This window comes from Dasypus novemcinctus, chromosome 23 (genome assembly GCF_030445035.2).
Source record: "Dasypus novemcinctus isolate mDasNov1 chromosome 23, mDasNov1.1.hap2, whole genome shotgun sequence".
Classification (NCBI taxonomy): domain Eukaryota; kingdom Metazoa; phylum Chordata; class Mammalia; order Cingulata; family Dasypodidae; genus Dasypus; species Dasypus novemcinctus.
In genome coordinates this window covers 57277507-57299154 of record NC_080695.1, presented here as the reverse complement: position 1 = coordinate 57299154, position 21648 = coordinate 57277507, and the positions used below count along the sequence as shown (strand labels likewise).

General features: G+C 37.6%; 1 protein-coding gene across 3 annotated transcripts in view; it reads right to left on the bottom strand.

The window, feature by feature from the left end:
* PDXDC1 (pyridoxal dependent decarboxylase domain containing 1) overlaps positions 1-21648 on the bottom strand; it is a 76183-nt gene that overhangs the window by 9319 nt on the left and 45216 nt on the right. For all 3 annotated transcript variants that reach the window (XM_058286412.2, XM_058286413.2, XM_058286411.1), the window contains exons 8-15: positions 20379-20457; positions 15439-15523; positions 13644-13692; positions 13400-13501; positions 12430-12555; positions 3793-3843; positions 1633-1696; positions 429-523 (exon numbers count right to left, since the gene is read on the bottom strand). In XM_058286412.2, the coding sequence (XP_058142395.1) occupies positions 429-523; positions 1633-1696; positions 3793-3843; positions 12430-12555; positions 13400-13501; positions 13644-13692; positions 15439-15523; positions 20379-20457 (651 nt within the window). The remainder of the gene's footprint in view (positions 1-428; positions 524-1632; positions 1697-3792; positions 3844-12429; positions 12556-13399; positions 13502-13643; positions 13693-15438; positions 15524-20378; positions 20458-21648) is intronic.

Here is a 21648-nt window from a genome sequence, read left to right as displayed (position 1 = left end):
AGACTAAAATCTTGGAGGTAAATTCTGGTGTCAAAAGGCTGCCCCAACATAATGCCTCTGGTCCAGACTGCCAGAGTTCAAGAAAATCTAGCTTATGTGTTTTCTGATATCGCAGGAGAATGCTCACCAGAACTTCAAAGCAGCTGCATTGTGATAAGTATTTTGCATGTTGCTTTACATCTTTACATAGCAGCAAGGAAACAGTCACATGGGGAAACTGAGGGAACTATGCTGAAATGACTTGCCAGAAGTGGTGCAGTATGTGAGGTGGTGATTTAATAACAGAACCCAGAACAAAGCCCACCACCCTTGTAGGAGGTGCATGCATATCTGATTTCCCATGCATTACAATGTATTATCCAAAACCACCAGATCAGGTGACGATGTTCTGGGATGTAAAAGAAAAAGCAGATGGGTGCCATTCTTACCCAGCGATTCAGTGCATCACAGGAGTGTCTCTCCCGGCCAGCTGCTGAAGGCACCATATTGGGCACTGGTACAGCCTTAAGCATTGGGTCAGACCCTAAAACACAGGAAGGGGATTCACTCCCAGAAACATATCTAACCCAAACAAACACCCTCCAAATCTTTTCACCTAGATCCCAGTATTAATCCAAGGGAATATTCTCCAATATTACAGAAGTGAAATGAATATCTGATAAACAGTTTATAGGTTCCACATATGCTCTCAAGAAAAATATAAGTCTTGAAAACATTTGCACAAACAGAATTATTAATTGCATTAAAAATAATTTTCTCTCAAGGGATTTTGGGAGGATACCAAAGTGTAAAGTGATAAGTTATCTAGTCTACCATGCACTATACAAGGTAAATCAGAGTACCTAAGAGCATCCAAATTGGGCTTCACAATAGAATTATCCTTCACTCATCAAACGGCTTGAGTGCCTCCTTGTGCCAGGTACTGTGCTAGCACTCAAGATAGGAGGCAGACAAGGTTTTTGTCATCCTGGAGCTTACATTCTAATTGAGGACACAGACCATAAAGAAAGAACGTCACTATATATTGTCGTTAGTGCCATGAAAGAGGGTGGAGGCTCTAACAGAGTACAACGGAGTCACTTTAGACAGGACAGAGAGGGAAGGCTTCTCTGAGGTGAGGGACATTTAGTTGAGACCTAAATGGTAAGAAGGAGCCAGCCATGAGGAGAACGAGGGGGAATGTGTTTGAGGCAGAGGGAACAGCAAGTGCAAAGACCATGCACTAGGAGAGAGTGGGGGATATTCTAGGAAACAAAATGGTGGCTTAGACCAGGATGTGGCACTTGGGCCATTCTTTAAAAATCGAGATCCCTGGGTCCAACCTACTTAATCGAAATATCTGGGGAGTAGGTCTAAGAATTTGTATTTTCAAGTGATTCTTTCTCAGTCATTCCAGCACCAGTCCAGGGACTAGCATTTGGGAAATACTGGTTTAATAACAGGAAACTAACAGTAAAATGTGAAAGCATTTAGGACTGGAATTATTGTGAAAATGGTTACACTCTTCTTAAATGATGACTGAAAATTTTAGTAATGAAAATATTTTGGACTATTTGCTTGAGAGAGTTTCAAATCAAAGTCCTTAAATGCAGATAAACAAAGAGCCCTCTTATAAAGAAAAAAATCACTTACTTGAGCCTGATAATTCCTGGAAAAATCTGAACACCACTACTGGAGAACTAAGCTCATCTTCCACCTGAAAAATGGAAATCTGATATTACCAAGTAACAAATTAAATTCCACACACACCTACAAGATAAAATGGTGAGCTTGAAAAAATAGGCCAGAGATGATATATTTTTTAAATTAAAAAGTTTGAGGGTTAATTTCAGTTGTTAGAGGAATCAGGGTTTAGTAAAATTCTAGAAATAACTATGAATAACAGTCCTAAAGTACAAACTAATGATTTAAAAGATTAATAATTTTACACGAGTACACTGAACCTAAAGCAGGAGAAATTTTAATAATAATAGATAAACATAGTGAAACATACAAAGATCAGGAAAAAAAATGCAAGAAAAAGTAGAAACAGATTCAGTGTTGTTGAAGAGATCAATGCTTTCAAGAATACCAGAAATCATGCTAATCCACTCAGGACCGTAACTTTTTAAACTCATTGGAAAAAAGACAAGTACTTTTTTCTCACCTTCCAAAACTCTCAGAACAGGATGCAAGTCCTGCTGGCAATGTATATAACCACAGTTTAAAAGTAAATCTATATATTTTCTAAAGCAGCACTTAGAGTCAAGTAGACAACTTCTTCACTAATGGACTTCATAAACAGATAAAAATACGTAGTAAGATAATCCAGCACTAAATTCATGCTCTCCACTGAGAGCATCACCATGGGATCAGGATACAAAGGGAACAGCAATGCCCTTGACAGACTTTTCAATAATTTTGGCCAGTGTGGGGATGATGCGCCTGTGGGAGAAGATCTCTCAACAGTCACCAATTCCAGTACTATGATTCCAGGCATAAAACCTAGGTCCCAAGGCTCTGAGTGTGATATCTCATTAATAGGACCACAACAGGAAATGCTGACTTGGAAAGAGAGGAAGTAGATGGGTCAAGATCTACTCTACTAACTTTTCTTTTTGTGGTTCTTGTCAAGCAAACCTGACATTCAAAAAGGCAGTTATTTACTGAGCCAGTTCCTATCTGAAGTGCCTTCACATCTATTATCTCATTTAACTTTCACATAAACAGATACATCTATTAATACTTTTAAAGTTCTAGGGCCTTACTATTAAAATAGAATGGAATAAGCCCAACGAGCAAGAAGGAACAAAAAAGGCAACAAAGTTCTCCACTCATTCTCCATCCTTCATTAGGATAAGAATGATTTGTGTGTGACTTCTATATACAGATTGTCTTGTTTCCTTCTTTCTTTGAGCTCAGTGGCCTCAAACGTCAATGGGCCTAAGAAACACTATACATAAATTTCTGGTTCTAGTAACATGATCAACTGAGCTAATACTGAAACCACCAAACTCTAAATACCTAAAATTCTGGATTAAAAAAAAAAACAACAGCAAACAAACAAAAAAGAGTAAATCATTGCAGGGTTCAAAAAAGGTGAATCACAGAAATTAAAAGAAAAAAGAGAAGATCTGTAAATGTGTAAGCTGAACTGCAGGGATAGTGGGTGACACGTATGGAGTCTGGAATGTGTCTTCAGTGTCTAGGGTCTTGGGTTTTAATGCCCAAGTGAGGGTCAAGAGACAAAGATTGGGACTGAGACAGGTGGTAAGCCTGGAAAGTTACCATGAATCCTGCATAAAGAATATTCCTTCTAAAAGAAGGGACAGAAAAACTACTCGCTGACTAGCAGGAAAGCTTAACTCAACTCTGCCTGAAGCTCTAAAAAGGGAGAAACACATTCTCTCATAAAAAAGTCAAAATGTCAGGTGTGCATTGCACCTGGGTTTGTGTCCTATACAGGGTAGGACTCCCAAGGCTGTGAATCTAACATAAATAAATAGACCTAGGCTAGTCAAACTCTTGAACCCCCTACTCAGGCTGCATAAATTCCCAAAGTGGAAAAAAATCTAGCTTCTAATAAAAAATTACAATACACAGGGAGCATGAGTCAGCAGACACAATGGAGAGGATGGGATTTGCGCCTCCAAGACTGAGATACTAAAACAACAATCTGAAATAGACTATAATGACTATGTTTATTGGAGCTACCATAATTTTATCGAAATGGATCAAATCTGGAGAAAATATTCTAAACTGCTGAAGGCAAAAGTTATTTATTTTAAAAATAGCTGAAGTTATATACCATACCAAGACTTTGAAGTGCTTCACTTTCTTCAAACTTTCTTGTAACCGCTGACTCTGCAAATGACAATAGCTTAAGTAATTTAATTAGATACAACATATTGAAAAGTTTTTGAATTTTTATTATAGAAATTTATGTACAACCTAAAATTTCTTTTAACCACATTCAAATATATAATTCATTGTGGTTAACTCCCTATTCCCTGCCCTCACCATCCCCTGGTAACTTATATTCTAGATTCGGATTCTATGAGTTTGCTTAATTATTTCCTATTAGTGAGATCATACAGTATTTGTCTTTTGTGTCTGGTTTATGCCGTCGAACATATCATCAGGATTCATCCATGTTTTAGCATGTATCAGAATGTCATTACTTTTAACGGCTGTGTATTAGTCAGCCAAAGGGGTGCTGATGCAAAATACCAGAAATTGGTTGGTTTTTATAAAGTGTATTTATTTAGGATAGGAGCTTAAGATACCAGGCCATAAAGCATAATTTACTTCCCCCAAAGTTTATTTAGAGCAAGATGGCTGCCGACGTCTGTGAGGGTTCAGGCTTCCTGGGTTCCTATGTTCCTGGGGCTTGCTTTACTCTGGCTTCAAGGTTCCTTCCTTCCTGCGCCTGGCTTTTCTTTCCTCTGTGTGTTGACTTCCTGGGGCTCCAGTTTAAGTCTTCAGCATCAAATTCTAACATCAAAACTTCAACATCAGAAACCCTCAACACTATTCTTCGCCATACCTTTTGTCTGTGAGTGCCCTAATCATAACTCAATCATGCCCTGGTACAGATCAGATTACAAGCATAATCCAATATTTCTTTTTGGAATTCATCAATTATATCAAACTGCTAGAGGCTGTATAATATTTCACTGTGTATATATACTATATTTTGTTTATCCATTCATCAGTTGATGGACGCTTGGGTTGCCATCTTTTTTTTTTTAAGATTTATTTCTCTCCCCTACCGCCACCCCCCTCCCCCACCCCCCCATTGTTGGCTCTCTGTGTCCATTTGCTGTGTGCTCTTTTGTGTTTGTTTACATTCTTGTCACGCAGCACTGGGAAACTGTCACTTTTTTTTTTTTGGTTGAGACATCTTGCTGCGTCAGCTCTCTGTGTATGTGGCACCACTCCTGGACGGGCTGCGCTTTTTTTGCACAGGGCAGCTCTCCTTGCACGTCACACTCCTTGTATGGGGGGGCACCCCTACATGGGGGACACCCCTGCGTGGCACGGCACTCCCTGTGCATAGCAGCACTGCACATGGGCCAACTCACCACACGGGTCAGGAGGCCCTAGGTATCAAACCCTGGACCTTCCATATGGTAGGCGGATGCTCTATCAGCTGACCACAACCACTTCCCACCTTCCATTTTATGACAACTGTAAATAATGCTGCTATGAATATCGGGGTACAAATATCTGCTCGAGATCAAGCTTTCAATTCTTTTGGGTATATTCCAAGAAGTGGAACTGCCAGGTCATGTGGTAATTCTATACTAAGTTTTCTGAGGAACCGCCAAACTGTCTTCCACAGTGGCTGTACCATTTTACATTCCCACCAGAAATGAGTATTCCTATAGCTCCATATCCTCCAACATTTATAATTTTCCGTTTTTGTAATAGTAGCCATTCTAAGGGTGTGAAATGGTATCGCATTGTGGTTTTAATTTGCATTTCCCTAATGGCTAATGGTGAGCATCTTTTCATGTACTTTTTGGCAATCTGTGTATCTTCTTGGGAAAAATGTATAAACAAGTCTTTTCCCAATTTTTAAATTGGGTTGTTCATCTTTCTGTTGTTAAGTTGAATGATTTCTTTATATATTCTGGTTATTAAATCCTTATTGGATATGTGGTTTCCAAATATTTTCTCCCATTGTATAGACTGTTATTTTCATGATAAATCCTTTGATGCAGAAAAGTTTTTAATTTTGATGAGTTCCCATTTATCTAATTTTTCTTTTATTACTTGTGCTTAGGTGTAAAATCTAAGAAACCACTGCCTAGCCCAAGACTCTGAAGATGCTTCCCTACTTTTTTTTTTCATTTAAAAAATGCTATTGAAGTATATTATTCATACATGAACATACATAAACAATAAATGTACAGTAAAGGTTTTGAACTTACAAAACAAACGTGTGTCATAATACAGGGCTCCCTTACCTCATCCCACCACCAATACCTTGCATTGTCCTACATTTGCTTTTAGGAGTTTGATACTTCTGGTTATTCTCTTTAGGTCTTCAATCCATTTTGAATTTACTTTTACATATGGTGTGAAGTAGGGGTCCACCTTCATTCTTTTGCAAATGGAGATCCAGTTCTCCCAGTACCATTTGTTGAAAATACTATTCTTTCTCAATTGAGTGGACTTGTCAATCATGTCAAAACTAATTGGCTATATATAAAATGAGGGATTATTTCTGAATTCTCAATTTGATTCCATTAGTCTGTATGTTTCTCCTTCTGCCAGTGCCATGCTGTTTTTATTACTGTTGCTTTGTAATAAGGCTTAAGATTGGGAAGTCTGAGTCCTCTAACTTCATTCTTCTTTTTCAAGATGGCTTTAGCTATTTAAAATAAACTTTAGATTACATAAATGTTACATGAAAACCATAAGGGATTCCCATATGCCCCACTCCGTCCTCCTCCCACTTTTCTACATCAACAACATCCTTCATTAGTGTGGTACATTTGATAAAATTGATGAGCACATGTTGAAGCATGCTACTAAGCGTGGATTACAGTTTACACTACAGTTCACATTCTGTCCCACTCAATTTTGTAAGCTATGACAAGATATATAATGACCTGTATCTGTCATTGCAATGTCATTCAGGACAATTCCAATGTCCTGAAAATGCCCCCATATTATATCTATTTTTCCTTCTTCCCCTCCTCAGAACCTCTGGTGGCCACTGCCTCCAAATCAATGATAGAAGTTCTTCCATTGCTAGAGTAACAACAAATCTATACTAGAATAAAGATAAGTCTACTTTAGTCCATTTGTTCATTCCCCAATCTTGAGGATTTGGGGATGGTGATGCCCCCCCCTGCTTCTTAATCGTGAGGGGCCTTGAGTCCATGGGGCAGATGCATATAAATTTTTTAAAGCTTGCAAATGTTTTACTTGATTTCAAGTGATGATAAGAAGTATGAAGGAATATAAAACAAGGGACAGGAGATAAAGCAAGCCAATGATATGTTTTAGTTGGAGGGGTAAAGCAATGTATTTAAGGAAGTAATATTCAAGAGAGAGTGGAAAGAAATGACAACTGTTCCCCATGCCTCCTTATTTGTTTCTAGATCCATATAAATTTGATGATTGGCTATTCCATTTCCACAAAGAAATTTGTTGGAATTTTAATTGGGATTGCACTGAATCTGTAAATTGCTTTGGGTAGAACTGACATTTTAATAATTTAGTCTTCCCAATCCATGAACATGGAATATCCTTCCATTTATTTAGGTTTTCTTTGATGGTTATAGTTTTTAGCGTACAAATCTTTTACATCTTCAGTTAGATTTATTCCCAGATATTTGATTCTTTTAGTTGCTATTGTCAATGGAATTTTTTTCTAGATTTCTTCTGATTATTGTTAGTGTAGAGAAACCCTACTGATTTTGAGGTGTTGATCTTGTACCCCACCATTTTGTTTAATTCATTTAGTAGCTCTTTGGAACTGTGCTGAAGATTTTTCAGGATTATCTGTATATAGTAACATGCCATCTGCTAATATGGAAAGTTTTACCTCTTCCTTTATAATATGGATAAAATATTTTTCTTGCCCAATTGCTCTGGCAAGAACTTCCAGTACTATGTTGAATAACAGTGGTGACAGTAGGTATCCTTATCTTGTTCTTCATTTATAGGGCAAGCTTTGTTTTTCACTATTGATATCAGATGTGGGTTTTTCATATATATGCCCTTTATCACATTGAGGAAGCTTCCTTCTATTTATAATGTTCTCAGGGTTTTTATCAAGAAGGGGTACTGGATTTTGTCAAATGCCTTTTCTGCATCAGTTGAGATGACCATGTAGTTTTTTCCCTTTGTTAATGTGGTGTATTACATTAATTTTTTATGTTGAACCACCCTTGTGTCCCTGGGATAAATCCTACTTGATCATAGTGTATAATTCTTTTAATGTGTATTGGGTTTGCTAGCATTTTATTAAGGATTTTTGCATCTATATTCATAAGAGATACTGGTCTGTAACTTTCTTTCCCTGTGGTATCTTTATCTGCCTTTTGTTTAAGGGTGATGTTGGCCTCACAGAATGAATTAGGGAGTATTCCTTCCTCTTCAATTTTCTGGAAGGGTATGAGCAGGACTGGTGCCAATTCTTCTTAGAATGGTTGGTAAAATTCCCCAATGAAGTCATCTGGTCCTGAGTTTTTCTTTTTTGGGGAGGTTTTTGATTAGTGATTCAATCTCTTTACTAGTTATTGGTTTGTCAGAGATCTGTTCCTTCTTGATTCAGGGTAGGTAGTTTACGTGTTTCTAGGAATTTGTCCATTGCATCTAGGTTATTTGACTGGTTGGCAAACAACTGTTTACAGTACGTGCTTACAGTTCTTTTTACTTCAGTGGGGTTGGTAGTAATGCCTGCATTTTCATTTGAGTTTAGTTATTTGTGTCCGCTCTCTTTTTTTCCTTCATCAGTCTAGCCAAAGGTTTGTCAATTTTATTGATCTTTTCAAAAACCAACTTTTGGTTTCATTCTGTTTTTTTATTCCTTATTTCATTTGTCTATGCTCTAATCTTTATTGCCTTCCTTCTGCTCATTCTGAATTTAGCTTGCTCTTCTTTTTCTAGTTTTTCCAGTTTTGAGGTTAAGTCTTTGATAAGAAGCAGTTTTTCATGGGAGAAACTATTTGAAAACCACATATTTGATAAGGACTTAATACAGAATAAAGAAATCCTACAACGCAACAATGAAAGACAAATGACCCAATTAGAAAATGGGCAAAACACTTGAATAGTCATTTCTCTGAAGAAGATATAAAAACAGCAAATAAGCACATAAAAAGAAGCTCAACATCATTAGCCATTAAGGAAATGCAAATCAAAACTACAATGAAATACCAATTTCACACCCTTAGAATGGCTACTATTACAAAAATGGAAAGTTACAAGTGTTGGAGGATGTGGAGATATATAGAAGCATGCACTCATCACTGGTGGGAATGTAAAATAGTTCAGCTATTATGGAAAAGTTTGGTAGTTTCTCAGAAGGTTAAGTATAGAATTACCACATGACCTGGCAATTCCACTTCTTGGTATATCCAAAAGAATTGAAAGTAGCAACTTGAACAGATATTTGCACACTGATAATCATTCACAGAGGCATTATTCATGATTACTTAAAGATGGAACCAACCCAAGTGTCCATCAACAGATGAATAAACAAAATGTAATATTGTACATACAATGGAGTATTATTTGGCTGTAAAAAGGAATAAAGTTCTGATGCATACTGAAACAAGGATGAATCTTGTAGTCAGTATGTTGTGTGAAATAAGCCAGACACAAAAGGATAATTATTGTATGAGCTCAATGATATGTAATAATTAAAATAAGTAAATTCAAAGAGTCAGAAATTAGTAGGCAGGTTACCAGGGGCTGGGGTAGGGGTAGGGAATGGGGAATTAATGCTTAATTGGTAATATCAATTTGGGGTGATGGAAAAGTTTTGGTAATAGATGGTGGTGATGGGAGCACAACACTGTGAATGTAATTAACATTAATGAATTGTAGATAGGAAAGTAGTTTAAAGGGGAAATTTTGGGTTGTATATATTTCACTAGAATAAAAACTCTTAAAAAACACAGAACTGTACAACACAGTGAATCTTAGTGTAAACTATGAACTATAGTTAATACGATACTTTCAGTAATATTGTTTTGTCAATTTTAACACCGGTACCACAGTAACGCACTAATTAACAGGGAAAACTGTGTGTGTGAGAGGGCACATGGGAACTCTATTTTCTACTTGATCTTTCTGCAAACCTACAAGTTCTCTAATTAAAAAGTTTACATATGTATTTTTTCTTTGTAGGTCTGCAAACAAGATCTCAGGCAACTTGGTGATTTCTAAATTTGGCTATCAATCTATTTCAAGATCTGCACATATTCCCTATCCTTTCCATTAAAACTTACATTTAGTGGTTCAAGAAATACTTTTTCTAATGAGAAACGTGGATCTGTCATATTGGCAATTTAAGTAAGTCATTCACAAAAACTACTGAATGTAAAGCATAGTACTGTATATTGGGAGAGAGGGCACAGCGTGATGCTTAACAGCTGGGTCTAGAATCAGACATACTTGGGTTCAAACCCTTGCTCTGCCATTTACCAGTTGTATAACATGGATAAATTAATCTGCTACCTACTACCTACAACCTTGGACAAGTTATTTAACCTCCATGTGCTTCAGTTCCTTCAACTATAAAATAGGGATGACAGTATCTATTTTACAGGGTTGTTGTGAAGATTAAAATGTGTGGAGATATGTTAAGTGTTCAAAAAGAGTGCCTAGAACATAGAAAGCACCATGCAAGTGATGGCTACCATCCTCAGGACCATCAGTGTTATATTCACCTCTCAATCCCAGTTCCATCACTGATTTGGAGATAACAATAGCATTTACCTCTTGGGGCTGGGGTTCATGAACTTAACAGTTATTTATTGAGTATTGGACCCTGGGAAGACCCTCATGAAAACTACTTCTTAATTTGTTATTGGTGGATTTTACATTATAGTGAAGTTGTGGTGATCAAATGACCACGATCCACATAAAGTGCCTGCAGTGCTTGACACCAAGTAAATGCTCAAGAACTGCTACATATGATGATAAAGGGGATGTGGATGAGGAGGAGGAGGAGGAGGAGGACAAGGAAAAGAAGGATACTGATATTTGCTCACAGGGAACCTGTGATCTAGTATGGAATATAAGACATAAATGTACACAGACAACCGCATTTGCTAAATTTCCAACCAGTTTCACAAGTGCCTACATTTAACGGTGGTGAGTCAGCAGCAGATATCTTCAAGTCCATGCAAATAATTGAAATCACAGTTTTTACTTGGAGTTAGATGCCAGAGCTATGTGACTTCAAGGGTTTGATGGTTAATGTCATTATTTTCCTGTACTCCACAGACCAAGAGGAATTAAAGCCCTCCCTTGAGAACCAGAACCTTCCCCAAATTGACTAATTTATTATGGCAATAAGGACTTCTTCCACAGAGCTAAACCTCAAGGCAGGAGGCAATAGCACAGTGGGAAAACTGTTCTTTAAACGTGCTTTGTAAACATAATGAGCATAAATCTTAACACTTTTAATGTAAAAAAGAACTATCTTAACATATTATGAATCAAAGGACTACCGTAACAGAAAATACTGATTTTTCTTAAACATCAGAATGATAGTTGAGGAAATGCAAATTCCCCAAGAAGATATTTAAAACAAATATTTATTCTCAAACCTTTATGCATAACTTACTATATGATCAGGTACTACTATAAGAGCTTTATGTGCATGAATTCATTAAATCCTCATAACTAACTTTTATTATATTATCCCTATTTTACAGATATGAAAATGAAGGTAGAGAGAAGTGACATTATGCTATTAAGCTTAGGTAAGGGCTCAGCTCTCAAACTGCATAAATATGACATTTATTTGCTTTCTTTTTTTTTTTTTAAGACACATTGATCATACAAAATGTTACATTAAAAAGTATAAGAGGGTCCCATATACCCCCATTCCCCACAATCCTCCCACATCAATAACTTCTTTCATCAGTGTGGCACATTTATTGCATTGGATGAATACATTTGGAACACTGCTACACAGCATGGATTAGAGTTTACATTGTTGTTTACACTCTCTCCCAGTCTATTCAGTGGGTTATGGCAGGATATGTAATGTCCTGCATCTGTCCCTACAATATCATTCAGGACAACTCAAGTCCTGGAAATACCCCCATATCACACTTCTTCCCTCTCCCCGCCCTCAGCAACTCCCAAGGCCACTGTCTCCATATTAATGAAACAGTTTCTTCCATTGCTACAGTCACAGTAATTCTATAGCAGAATACCAGTAAGTCCACTCTAATTCATACGTTATTTCTCCATCCTGAGGCTTTGACTACAGCATAGTTAGATATATTTTTTACAATTAGAACACCTCAAGTTAATGAAAAGAATTTCAATTACTTCTAGAGCACTGCAATTTGGGAACCCAAAGCAACTGCTGTTCAAAATACACATGCAATGCATAACAAACCGCTAACCACCATATTCCCCCATGCTCAGGAATCAGTCAGTCAAGCAGAACATTTACCCCTGCCTTTGGTATCATTCTCCACTACTTGGCTGTCATCTTACACTTTTTTTCTGATCACATGCTGACACTGGCTTTCATTTTAAACCAGTTTCATTGTGACACAAATCCTGATAAGTCTCTCCCAAAACTTTGAACAAGGACCATATAAATACAAGACAATTTGCTTGCTCATAATACAGTACATCCAGACAATTGAGGTTATTAGATGGAGGGTAAATATATGAAGTCTTTTTCTGCCTTTGCCATAGAATATTTGTGGCCCATTTAAACTTCAGGTTTCTACTCACCAATTGACAAGCATGCTTTATTCTCTCCACAATCCCATCAAGTCCCAAGTATTGTAAAGATAACCACAATGGCAGGGCACGGAGTTTGTCTGCTGGTTTATTTGATGTAAGACCGGCGACTAAGGTCTGAAAAATGCCAATATGGGTTTTACTAATCAAAACCATTGAAATCACACAATCAAACAAATTACCATTAATCACACCTTTACCATATGACAGATACCATGGTAGGCACTTTGCTTGCGCTACACAGTTGACCATCCAAAAACTCTATGAGGTAAGTAGTCTAGGCAACTCAGCAAAGCCAGGATGAGAATTCAGATCATTTAAATTCCAGAGCCAGAGCTCTTAGCCATTCAAGAGACAGACCCTTCCAAGGTTGCTCTGAGCATACTCAAATAAATGGCCATTATCAACTGAACAAGACATGAATTGTCTTAGTAGGAATCACTTAAAGCTTATTTTGCAGGTGCCCATTACTAACTGATCCACTATCAAGAACCATTACTATGTTTTTTTAAAATAAAATATCATGCTCCGACCTTTTGCGCAATATGGATCAGGAGCCTTAAAATATTCCAACCCAGTAATTCTACATCTGGGAACCTATTCTAAGGAAATAATTTGAATTGTAGAAAGATGCTCATTGTCATTATTTCAGTAACAAAAATTGGAAAACATGCTAAAAGTTCATTAATGGAGAATGATAGAATACTATGCAATCATAAAATGTCATAAAAATTCTTATACTCATAGGGAAGTATGGGGAAAACAAACAAAATACATGGTATGATTCACTTACATTAACAGTTTTTTCGGAACAAAGCTAGAAGGAACTTCAAGAAAATGTAAGAGACATAGAATTAAGGAAACTTTTCCCTTTTTCCCTTTATATTTCTGAATTTTGTCCCAAAACCTAATAATGATGATTAGCCAGTCTCCATCCTTTCCCTGGTGAGAGCAAGCTTACCAAGGCAGGATCGTCGTGTTTGTAAAGTGTAACTGCAGGAACAGCTGGCAAGCCCAGCCACGGGCCAGGAGTCAGTGTCATGCTATCACATTTGGTTGCAGCCTACCAAAAGGAGAACAACTTTTGTCAGAGTATCTGAGAAAAATACACTCAATTCAACACCCTCTTCCTTTCATAAATACAGTGACTGAGTGAATTTAAAGTCCTCCTTAAAAACCCCAATTTTAGTAAATCAAGAACATACCAGCACTGATGAGGAGACATATCCTAGAGCCAGTGTTGCCAGATTCACACTGGAAGAAAAGACACCAGTGTAAGAATGAATTATTTGTTGTTGCTTATTCACTGTGCACGAACTTTATAAAAAAAAAAAGGTTGCATTGTTGCAAGCTGACAGTTAAACGTCTTTCAGATGTGTTACTAACTTTTATAACAGAAAATGTAGTTTATATAAATTTCAGGAAAACTTTGAAAATACATTTTAATCAAGATGCATTTCAGGGGATGCCTCCTACTTAATTAGTATAATGGGTGTAACATTTTATATCTTTCAGTTTTTTCTTTCCAGTCATGATTCTTTCCCATAAGGATTAAATAAAAAAGAAAGCTACCTACTAGGACATAGTAGGTATAGGCTACTTAGGGTTGTCCTGCTTCCTCTGCTCCCTCTTTTTTAAAAGATTTATTTTTTATTTATTTCTCTCTCCTTCCCCGCCCCCCCCCCCCAGTTGTCCGCTCTCTGTGTCCATTTGTTGTGTGTTCTTCTGTGTCCGCTTGTATCGTTGTCAGCGGCACCCAGAATCTGTCTCGTTTTGTTGCGTCATCTAGCTGCATCAGCTCTCCGTGTGTGTGGCACCACCACTCCTGGGCAGGCTGCATTTTATTTGTACTGAGCGGCTCTCCTTACAGGGTGCACCCCTTACACATGGGGTTCCCCTACACAGGGGACACCCCTGCATGGCACGGCACTCCTTGCGCACATCAGCACTGCACATGGGCCAGCTCATCACACGGGTCAGGAAGCCCTGGATTTAGGGAAACAGACTTGGTCTAGTGGATAGGGCATCCATCTACCACATGGGAGTTCCGCAGTTCAAACCCTGGGCCTCCTTGACCCGTGTTGAGCTGGCCCACGTGCAGTGCTGATGCACACAAGGAGTGCCATGCCAGGCAGGGGTGTCCCCCCAATAGGGGAGCCCCACGCGCAAGGAGTGCGCCCCGTAAGGAGAGCTGCCCAACGCAAAAGAAATTTCAGCCTGCCCAGGAATGGCGCCGCACACATGGAGAGCTGACACAACAAGATGACACAACAAAAAGAAACACAGATTCCCATGCTGCTGACAACAACAGAAGCAGACAAAGAAGCACACACAGCAAATGGACACAGAAAACAAACAACTGGGGGTGGGGGGCGGGGTGGGAGTAGAAATAAATAAATCTTAAAAAAAAAAAGGAAGCCCTGGGTTTGAACCTTGGACCTCCCATGTGGTAGGCGGACGCCCTGTCTGTTGGGCCAAATTCACTTCCCCCCTCTTCTTTTAACAGCATTCCACCTGCCTTCTGGGACCACCCCCCCTCCCTCTCCTCTATCAGACCACAAGCTCTGAATGGAGGAGATACCACCACCTGCTCCAGAGGCAAATAACCTCAACCACCAGTGTTACATTTCCCTGTCCACAGTAGTTGGTTCAGTAGACTTCTGGCCCACTGAACAAGAACCTGGCTGCAGCTACTTTGACCATAATACTTTAACTCTAACTTGAACTAACATTGAGGAAATTAAGTCCAGTGGTGGGGGGAGAGAGACATACACAAAGTCCTAGTTCACATTGTGCTTAGACCCAGTTCTAGCACAGGTCTTTTCAGGTATCTGAGCCAATAAAATCTCCTTTGCTTAGGCCAAATCAGGATGATTTTGTTATTTACAACTCAAAGAGCCCTTAGGAATAAAGGTTACTACAAATTGAGAGCCTGCATGCCCGTCCTCCATGACAGCCGTGTGCAGGGCCAACATGGAGCCAACTTCATCACCTACTTACCCCTCCACGTGAAGCCAGATGCCATACTTCTCACAGAGTTCTTTCAAACGCCCAATCTTATCTGTGTGTCCTACTGCGGCAGTTCCTAGGATTAAACAAACAAAAAATACAAAAAGGAACAAATATTTTCTGAGATAGCATCAGAAGCTTTTATATACAATATCTCCTCAAGGAGGAAGTAACAATATGTTCCTATTTTATTGAGATTTTCTTTGGATTACTTTTTTTTTTTTAATTTCTCTCCCCTTCCCCATCCCACCCCGCCCCCGTTGTCTGTCTCTGTGTCCATTTGCTGTGTGTTCTTCTGTGACCCCTTCTATCCTTATCAATGGCACTGGGAATCTGTGTTTCTTTCTGTGGCATCATCTTGTTGTGTCAGCTCTCCGTGTGTGTGGCACCATTCTTGGGCAGGCTGCGCTTTCTTTCGCGCTGGGCGGCTCTCCTTACGGGGTGCACTCCTTGCGCATGGTGCTCCCCTATGTGGGGGACACCCCTGCTTGGCACGGCACTCCTTGTGCGCATCAGCACTGCGCATGGCCCAGCTCCACACGGGTCAAGGAGGCCCAGGGTTTGAACTGCAGATCTCCCATGTGGTAGGCAGACGCCCTATCCATTGGGCCAAGTCTGCTTCCCTGGATTACTTTTAAAGCAACTTTTGCAAGGTGATTATGCAAGTTTTGAAAAGTGTGTATTCTCCATTACATGTATCTATTAAGTCAAGCCTTTTAATTATGTTAATTAAAATCCTCTTCTATACTTATTTTCTACTTGATCTGTTGATTATTCAAAATCTCCCACCAAGATGGTGGGTTTGTCCATTTATACTTGCATTGTAACAGTTTTTCCTTTATGTTTTTCAAAGGTACATTCAAAACATTCACACCGTTATATCTCTTATATTACACCTTCCTAAATGTAAAGTCTATTTCAATTCACACTAATATGCTACAGTGCTTTCTATTTGTTGGCATTTGTCCTAGACAGCCTTTTCCATGTTTTTATTTTTTGAATCACTTTCTTTGTTACTTAAGCTTAGGTGTGTTCAGTATAAAGAAAGAGTGTAAGGTGAATTTTTTTTTACCTTTTTAATTTATTAGCTCCTGGCATTCAAAGAAAGCTCTGCCATAACACTGGCTAAATACAAGTTTAATGAACAGACACGTCAGAGGGAAATTATAAGAGGGAATAAACAGAGCTAAAAACCACAGTAAAAGAAATTAAAAATTCCCTTGCAGTGTATGGGATTTTTCCTTTTTTTTTTTTGACTGTTCAGTAAAAGTTTAAAATATATCAAAATAAAAAGCTAAAAAAAATAATGTGTGAAAAATAAAGAACATAAAGAAAACAAACTGATAAAAATTAGAGAACATTTTTATGTATGCTCTTCCTTAAAAAGAAATGATTTGAGATGTTATACCTCAGTGCCTGCCAAATGCCTGTGTAAGAAAATTAACAGAAGCAGAATGTAAGCTCCATGAAGGCAGAGGACCTTATTCACTCCCACCCACCCCAAGATGGCTCCCTCATCTGTTTGCTCATCGTTTTTGCTCATTATCTGCTCAGGGTTTTTTGGAAGGGGGGTTTTGCTTGTTGTCTGCTTATAGCCCGTTTTTTCTTTAGGAGGCACTGGGAACCAAAACCAGGACCTCCCATGTGGGAGGTGGGTGCTCAACTGCGTGAACTACATCCACTCCCTGTTTGTTTTTGCTCGTTTTTGTTTTTGCTCAATGTTTGCTCATTGTTTGCTCATTGTCTGCTTGTTGTCTTCTCATTGTTTTTGCTTGTTTTCTGTTGTTTTTGTTTTTGTTTTTTTTTTTTCCCAATCTGAGAGATACTTTCTTTTAATAGAGGTCACGCATTCTGAAGCCACTTAAAAATATTATATTAAACAGTAAATTGCCTACACAACAGATTTTGCTGTGCCAATCCTCTCTTCAAAGACAGAGCTTAAGTAAAATGTAGAGTTATGACTCTCCCAAATGACCTAAACTACTAAGATTTTAAGACTTCAACTGCCTAAAACACACTAAAGAAAGTGATTCTGTTGTGCCAAGAAAAGGACTGAAAATGTTTTTCCCCACACATAACCTACCTTAAATTAAAACAACGATGAGAACAACAAAAAACTCAACTGACACATTTGATTTAGTTGAAAAAAGAGCATCTGCCAATGTATGGGTTGTCTCACATGAAACCCTTCATCAAAATATAAAATAAAGTACTGTGATTTAGTGACAGGACAACATTCAGATTCCCTTTTCATAAGTTTTGGCAATGCCTGCTGACTAATCCCTGGGATGTGTACTCTAGCAACTGCAATGCCAACATACTGGTAAGTCAATCAGTCCCTTGCAAATCATAGCCTCTTCAATCTATCAAGTGTGTATGGTGGATTTACGTTGCTTTTTAAACATACAATATGGTAAGTGAGGCAAGAAATGATAGTTTTCATGCTGGCAATAGATATTTAGCTTTGTTGTTTTTTTTAAAATAAGCTTTATTAAGGTATAATTTACATTATTAAGGTATTAATAAATTACATTTATTAAGGTATTAATAAGTCTTATTAAGGTACCCATTTAGGTACACAGTTCAGTGAGTTGTGACAAATGTGTAGTTATGCAGTTGTGTATCCACCAACACAATCAAGATGTAGAATATTTCTATCACTCCAAAAGTTCCCTCATACCCCATTCAGTTACTCCTCTTCCCACTCCTCACTGCCCCAGGCAACCCTGGTCTATTTTCTGTCACTGTACTTTTGCCTTTATTGGAATTCTATATAAACAAAATCAAATAGTATGTAACTCTTTGTGTATGGCTTTTATCACTTAGCATAATGCTTTTGAAATTTGTCCATGTTGATGTGTATATTAGCAGTTCTTTCCATTTACTGCTGAATAATATTCTATTGTGTGGACATACTACAATTTGTTTATCCAGTCACCAGCTACAGGACACCTGGATTGTTTCCAGTTTTGAACATGTGCATTCAAATCTTTGTGTGGACACTTGTTTTCATTTTTCTTTCATAAATACCTAGTAGGATGCTGGATCCCATAGTAAATGTATGTTCAATTTTATAAGAAACTGACAAATTATTTTCCAAAGTGGCTGTAACATTTTGCACTCTTACCAGTAATGTATACGAGCTCCAGTTGCTCTGCATCCTTGTCAGCACTTAGCATTAAAATTTTTAATTTACTCCATTCTAACAGACTGCAGCAGTACCTTACTGTGGGTTTTTATTAAAAATAATTTCCATCGTGGTAACACATACAACATAAAATTTCCCTAACCACTTTCATGTGTTCAATTCAATGATAGCAATTACATTCTCAATATTGTGCTATCAATCACGAACAACCATCACTAAAACCTTTTCATCACTCCAAAGAGCAACCCTGTACCCAGTAAGCATTAACTCCCTATCCTCCCTTCCATCCTCCCACCCTTTCCCCACCTCCACCCCCACCAGTCCCGATAATCTGTAATCTACTTTCTGTCTCTATGAATTTGCATATTTTAGATATTTCATGTAAGTGAAATCACACAATATTTGTCTTTTTGTCTGGCTTATTTTACTTAACATGGTGTCTTCAAGGCTCATCCACGTTATAGGATGAGTCAGAACTTCATTCCTTTTTATGGCTGAATAACATTCTATTCTATGGTATGCACATGCCACATTTTGTTTATCCATTTATCTGCTGATGGATGGAAGCAACTTGGGTTGCTTCTGTTTGTATAATATGAGCAATTTTGCTATGAATATTGGTGTACAGATATCTGTTTGAGTCCCTGTTTTCAGTTCCTGTGGGTATATTTGGGATTTGGGACTGCTGGATTATATGGTAGTCATTATGTTTAGCTTTCTGAGGATCTACCAAAATGTTTTCCATGGTGCCTGCACCATTTTACATTCCCACCAACAACATATGAGGGTTCCTATTTCTTACATCCTCACCAACACCTGTTCATTTCTCTAATGACTGATGATGTTAAGCATCTTTTCAGGTACTTATACTTTCATATATCTTCTTTAGTCAATCACCGTTCAAATCTGTTCATTTTAAAAGTTGTATTGGGAAGCTACATCCACTCTGCTCTGCTTAGATTTTGACTGGATTTGGGGTAACTTTATAGATCAGTTTCGAGAAATCTGAGTTCTTTCAATACCATATACATGTAAATACTATATCTTTCCACTTACTAGGGACATCTTGAATATCTCTCAGCAACAATTTGTAGTTTGGTTTTCAGTGTACAGGTCTTGCATATATTTTAAGTTTATCCATACATTTTTTTATGTGTTTTGGTATTTTTAAATTCAATTTTCAAGTCCCATCATTTATTGCTAGTATAAAGAAAAACAATTTATCTTTTCATATCGACCACAAATCCTGCAACCTTGCTAGATTCACTCATTAGTTCTAATAGCTTTTCTTTTGTTCTGTTTGGACTTTCAATCTATACAATCAGGTCATCTACAAATAAAGGCAGTTTTACTTCTTCCTTTCCAAACGCTATGCCACTTAATTATTCTTCTTACACTTTTGTACTCTACAGAGCTTCAATTACAATGCTGAATACAAGATGGTAAGTGGAGGAGATAGTGGTAGTTGACCTGCCACTAGTATTTAAGTGTGCCTTTCTTTTTTAGTTTAATTAGGAAAGAATAAAATACATAAAAAGAGAGAAGCATTTACAAACTAAATTAAAAACTCTATACCGACACAAACAAAATAACTCTCAGAACAAACCAACAACTAAAGAGACTGACAAGCCAAATTTGATATTATAGTTCTCACCATAATGCCATTATAGACTATCTTAAACATGTGACACAAACACTTCTTAAGACTTGGTCTTTTTTAGGCTAAGTACCTAGCTTCTCTCTCATACAACCAAAATTGAAGATTCAGGTTCATGATACCTACCAGCATTTGCAACAAGCAACAGTGGCAGTCTTCCTCGTTCTATATCATCTTTAATCAGTTTCTCCAAGAAAGCAACATCCTGGGACCAAAAGACAAACCATGAAAACATAAGGTGACCAATATAAAAGCTATTAAAATGAGCAATTATGACTTCCAAATGAAACAGATGACTCTCAAAATTAACCTCTCAAATCACATGTCTGAATATTCATAGAGGTTGACTGGCATATGGGTCAGAAGCATGTGGCTTTTAGGAAACCTTGTAATTACTATGTCTCTTCTTTTAAACAGAAACATAGTAGTCCAAATAAGCACCAGAATTTCCTTCTAAACATTCAAACATACAAACCAGATGACTATCAAACTAACCCCTTGGTAATTTTGTTTACTTAAAGCATAAATGTGAAAATAAAATAGTTTTCCTTAAAAACTAATTCGAAAATAGGATGAGATTAGACTTAAGTTAAAAACTGTATACAATGAACCAAAAATTCTCTAGTTTTAAACATTTACATTTAAAGAAGATGTTCTGCACCCTCCAAAAATCAGCCAAGAAAGTATCTCTAATAGTACTCACTGAAGCACCTGAATCAGAAAATGAAACTACCTTGAAATAAAAAATATAGACCTCTAAAATCTCTCTTTTGCTTCTGGCTAAGGTATGGGGATGCTTATCACTAACATATCTAAAAAGCAGTAGAAACCAATCCCAGGAATACAATGAAGAATCTCATTTTCAAAATGCCCATTCACAAATCCAAGCAACAGCAATAACCATTTAAAATCATGAGCTTTAAAAGGAAATTCTGTCTCCACATAAACTATAATCCACACTGTGTAGCAATGCTCCAAAATGTACTCATTAAATGCAATGAATGTACCACATTAATGAAAGAAGTTGTTGATGTGGGAGGAGTGGGGGGTGTAGGGAGTGGGGTATACGGGAACCTCATATTTTTTAATGTAACATTTTGCGTGATTTATGTGTCTTTAAAAAAATAAAAATAAAAGTAAAGGAAATTCTGGTTCCTAATTGGACTGCATGTTTCTCTTTAAAAGAGGAGACATAGGGATTACAAAATTCCCTAACAGCACCATATGCTGGCCAACCTTCAAGGATACTCAAACACAAAAACAATGGAAAGACCTAAGTATCAGCTTATTCACTTATTTATCAGAGACGAGCAAAGAGAACTTCAGTTGAAAGGAGGAAGATACAGTTTCTAAAACACAATTCCATGCTACCATTTTACAGATTGAAAGGCTAACT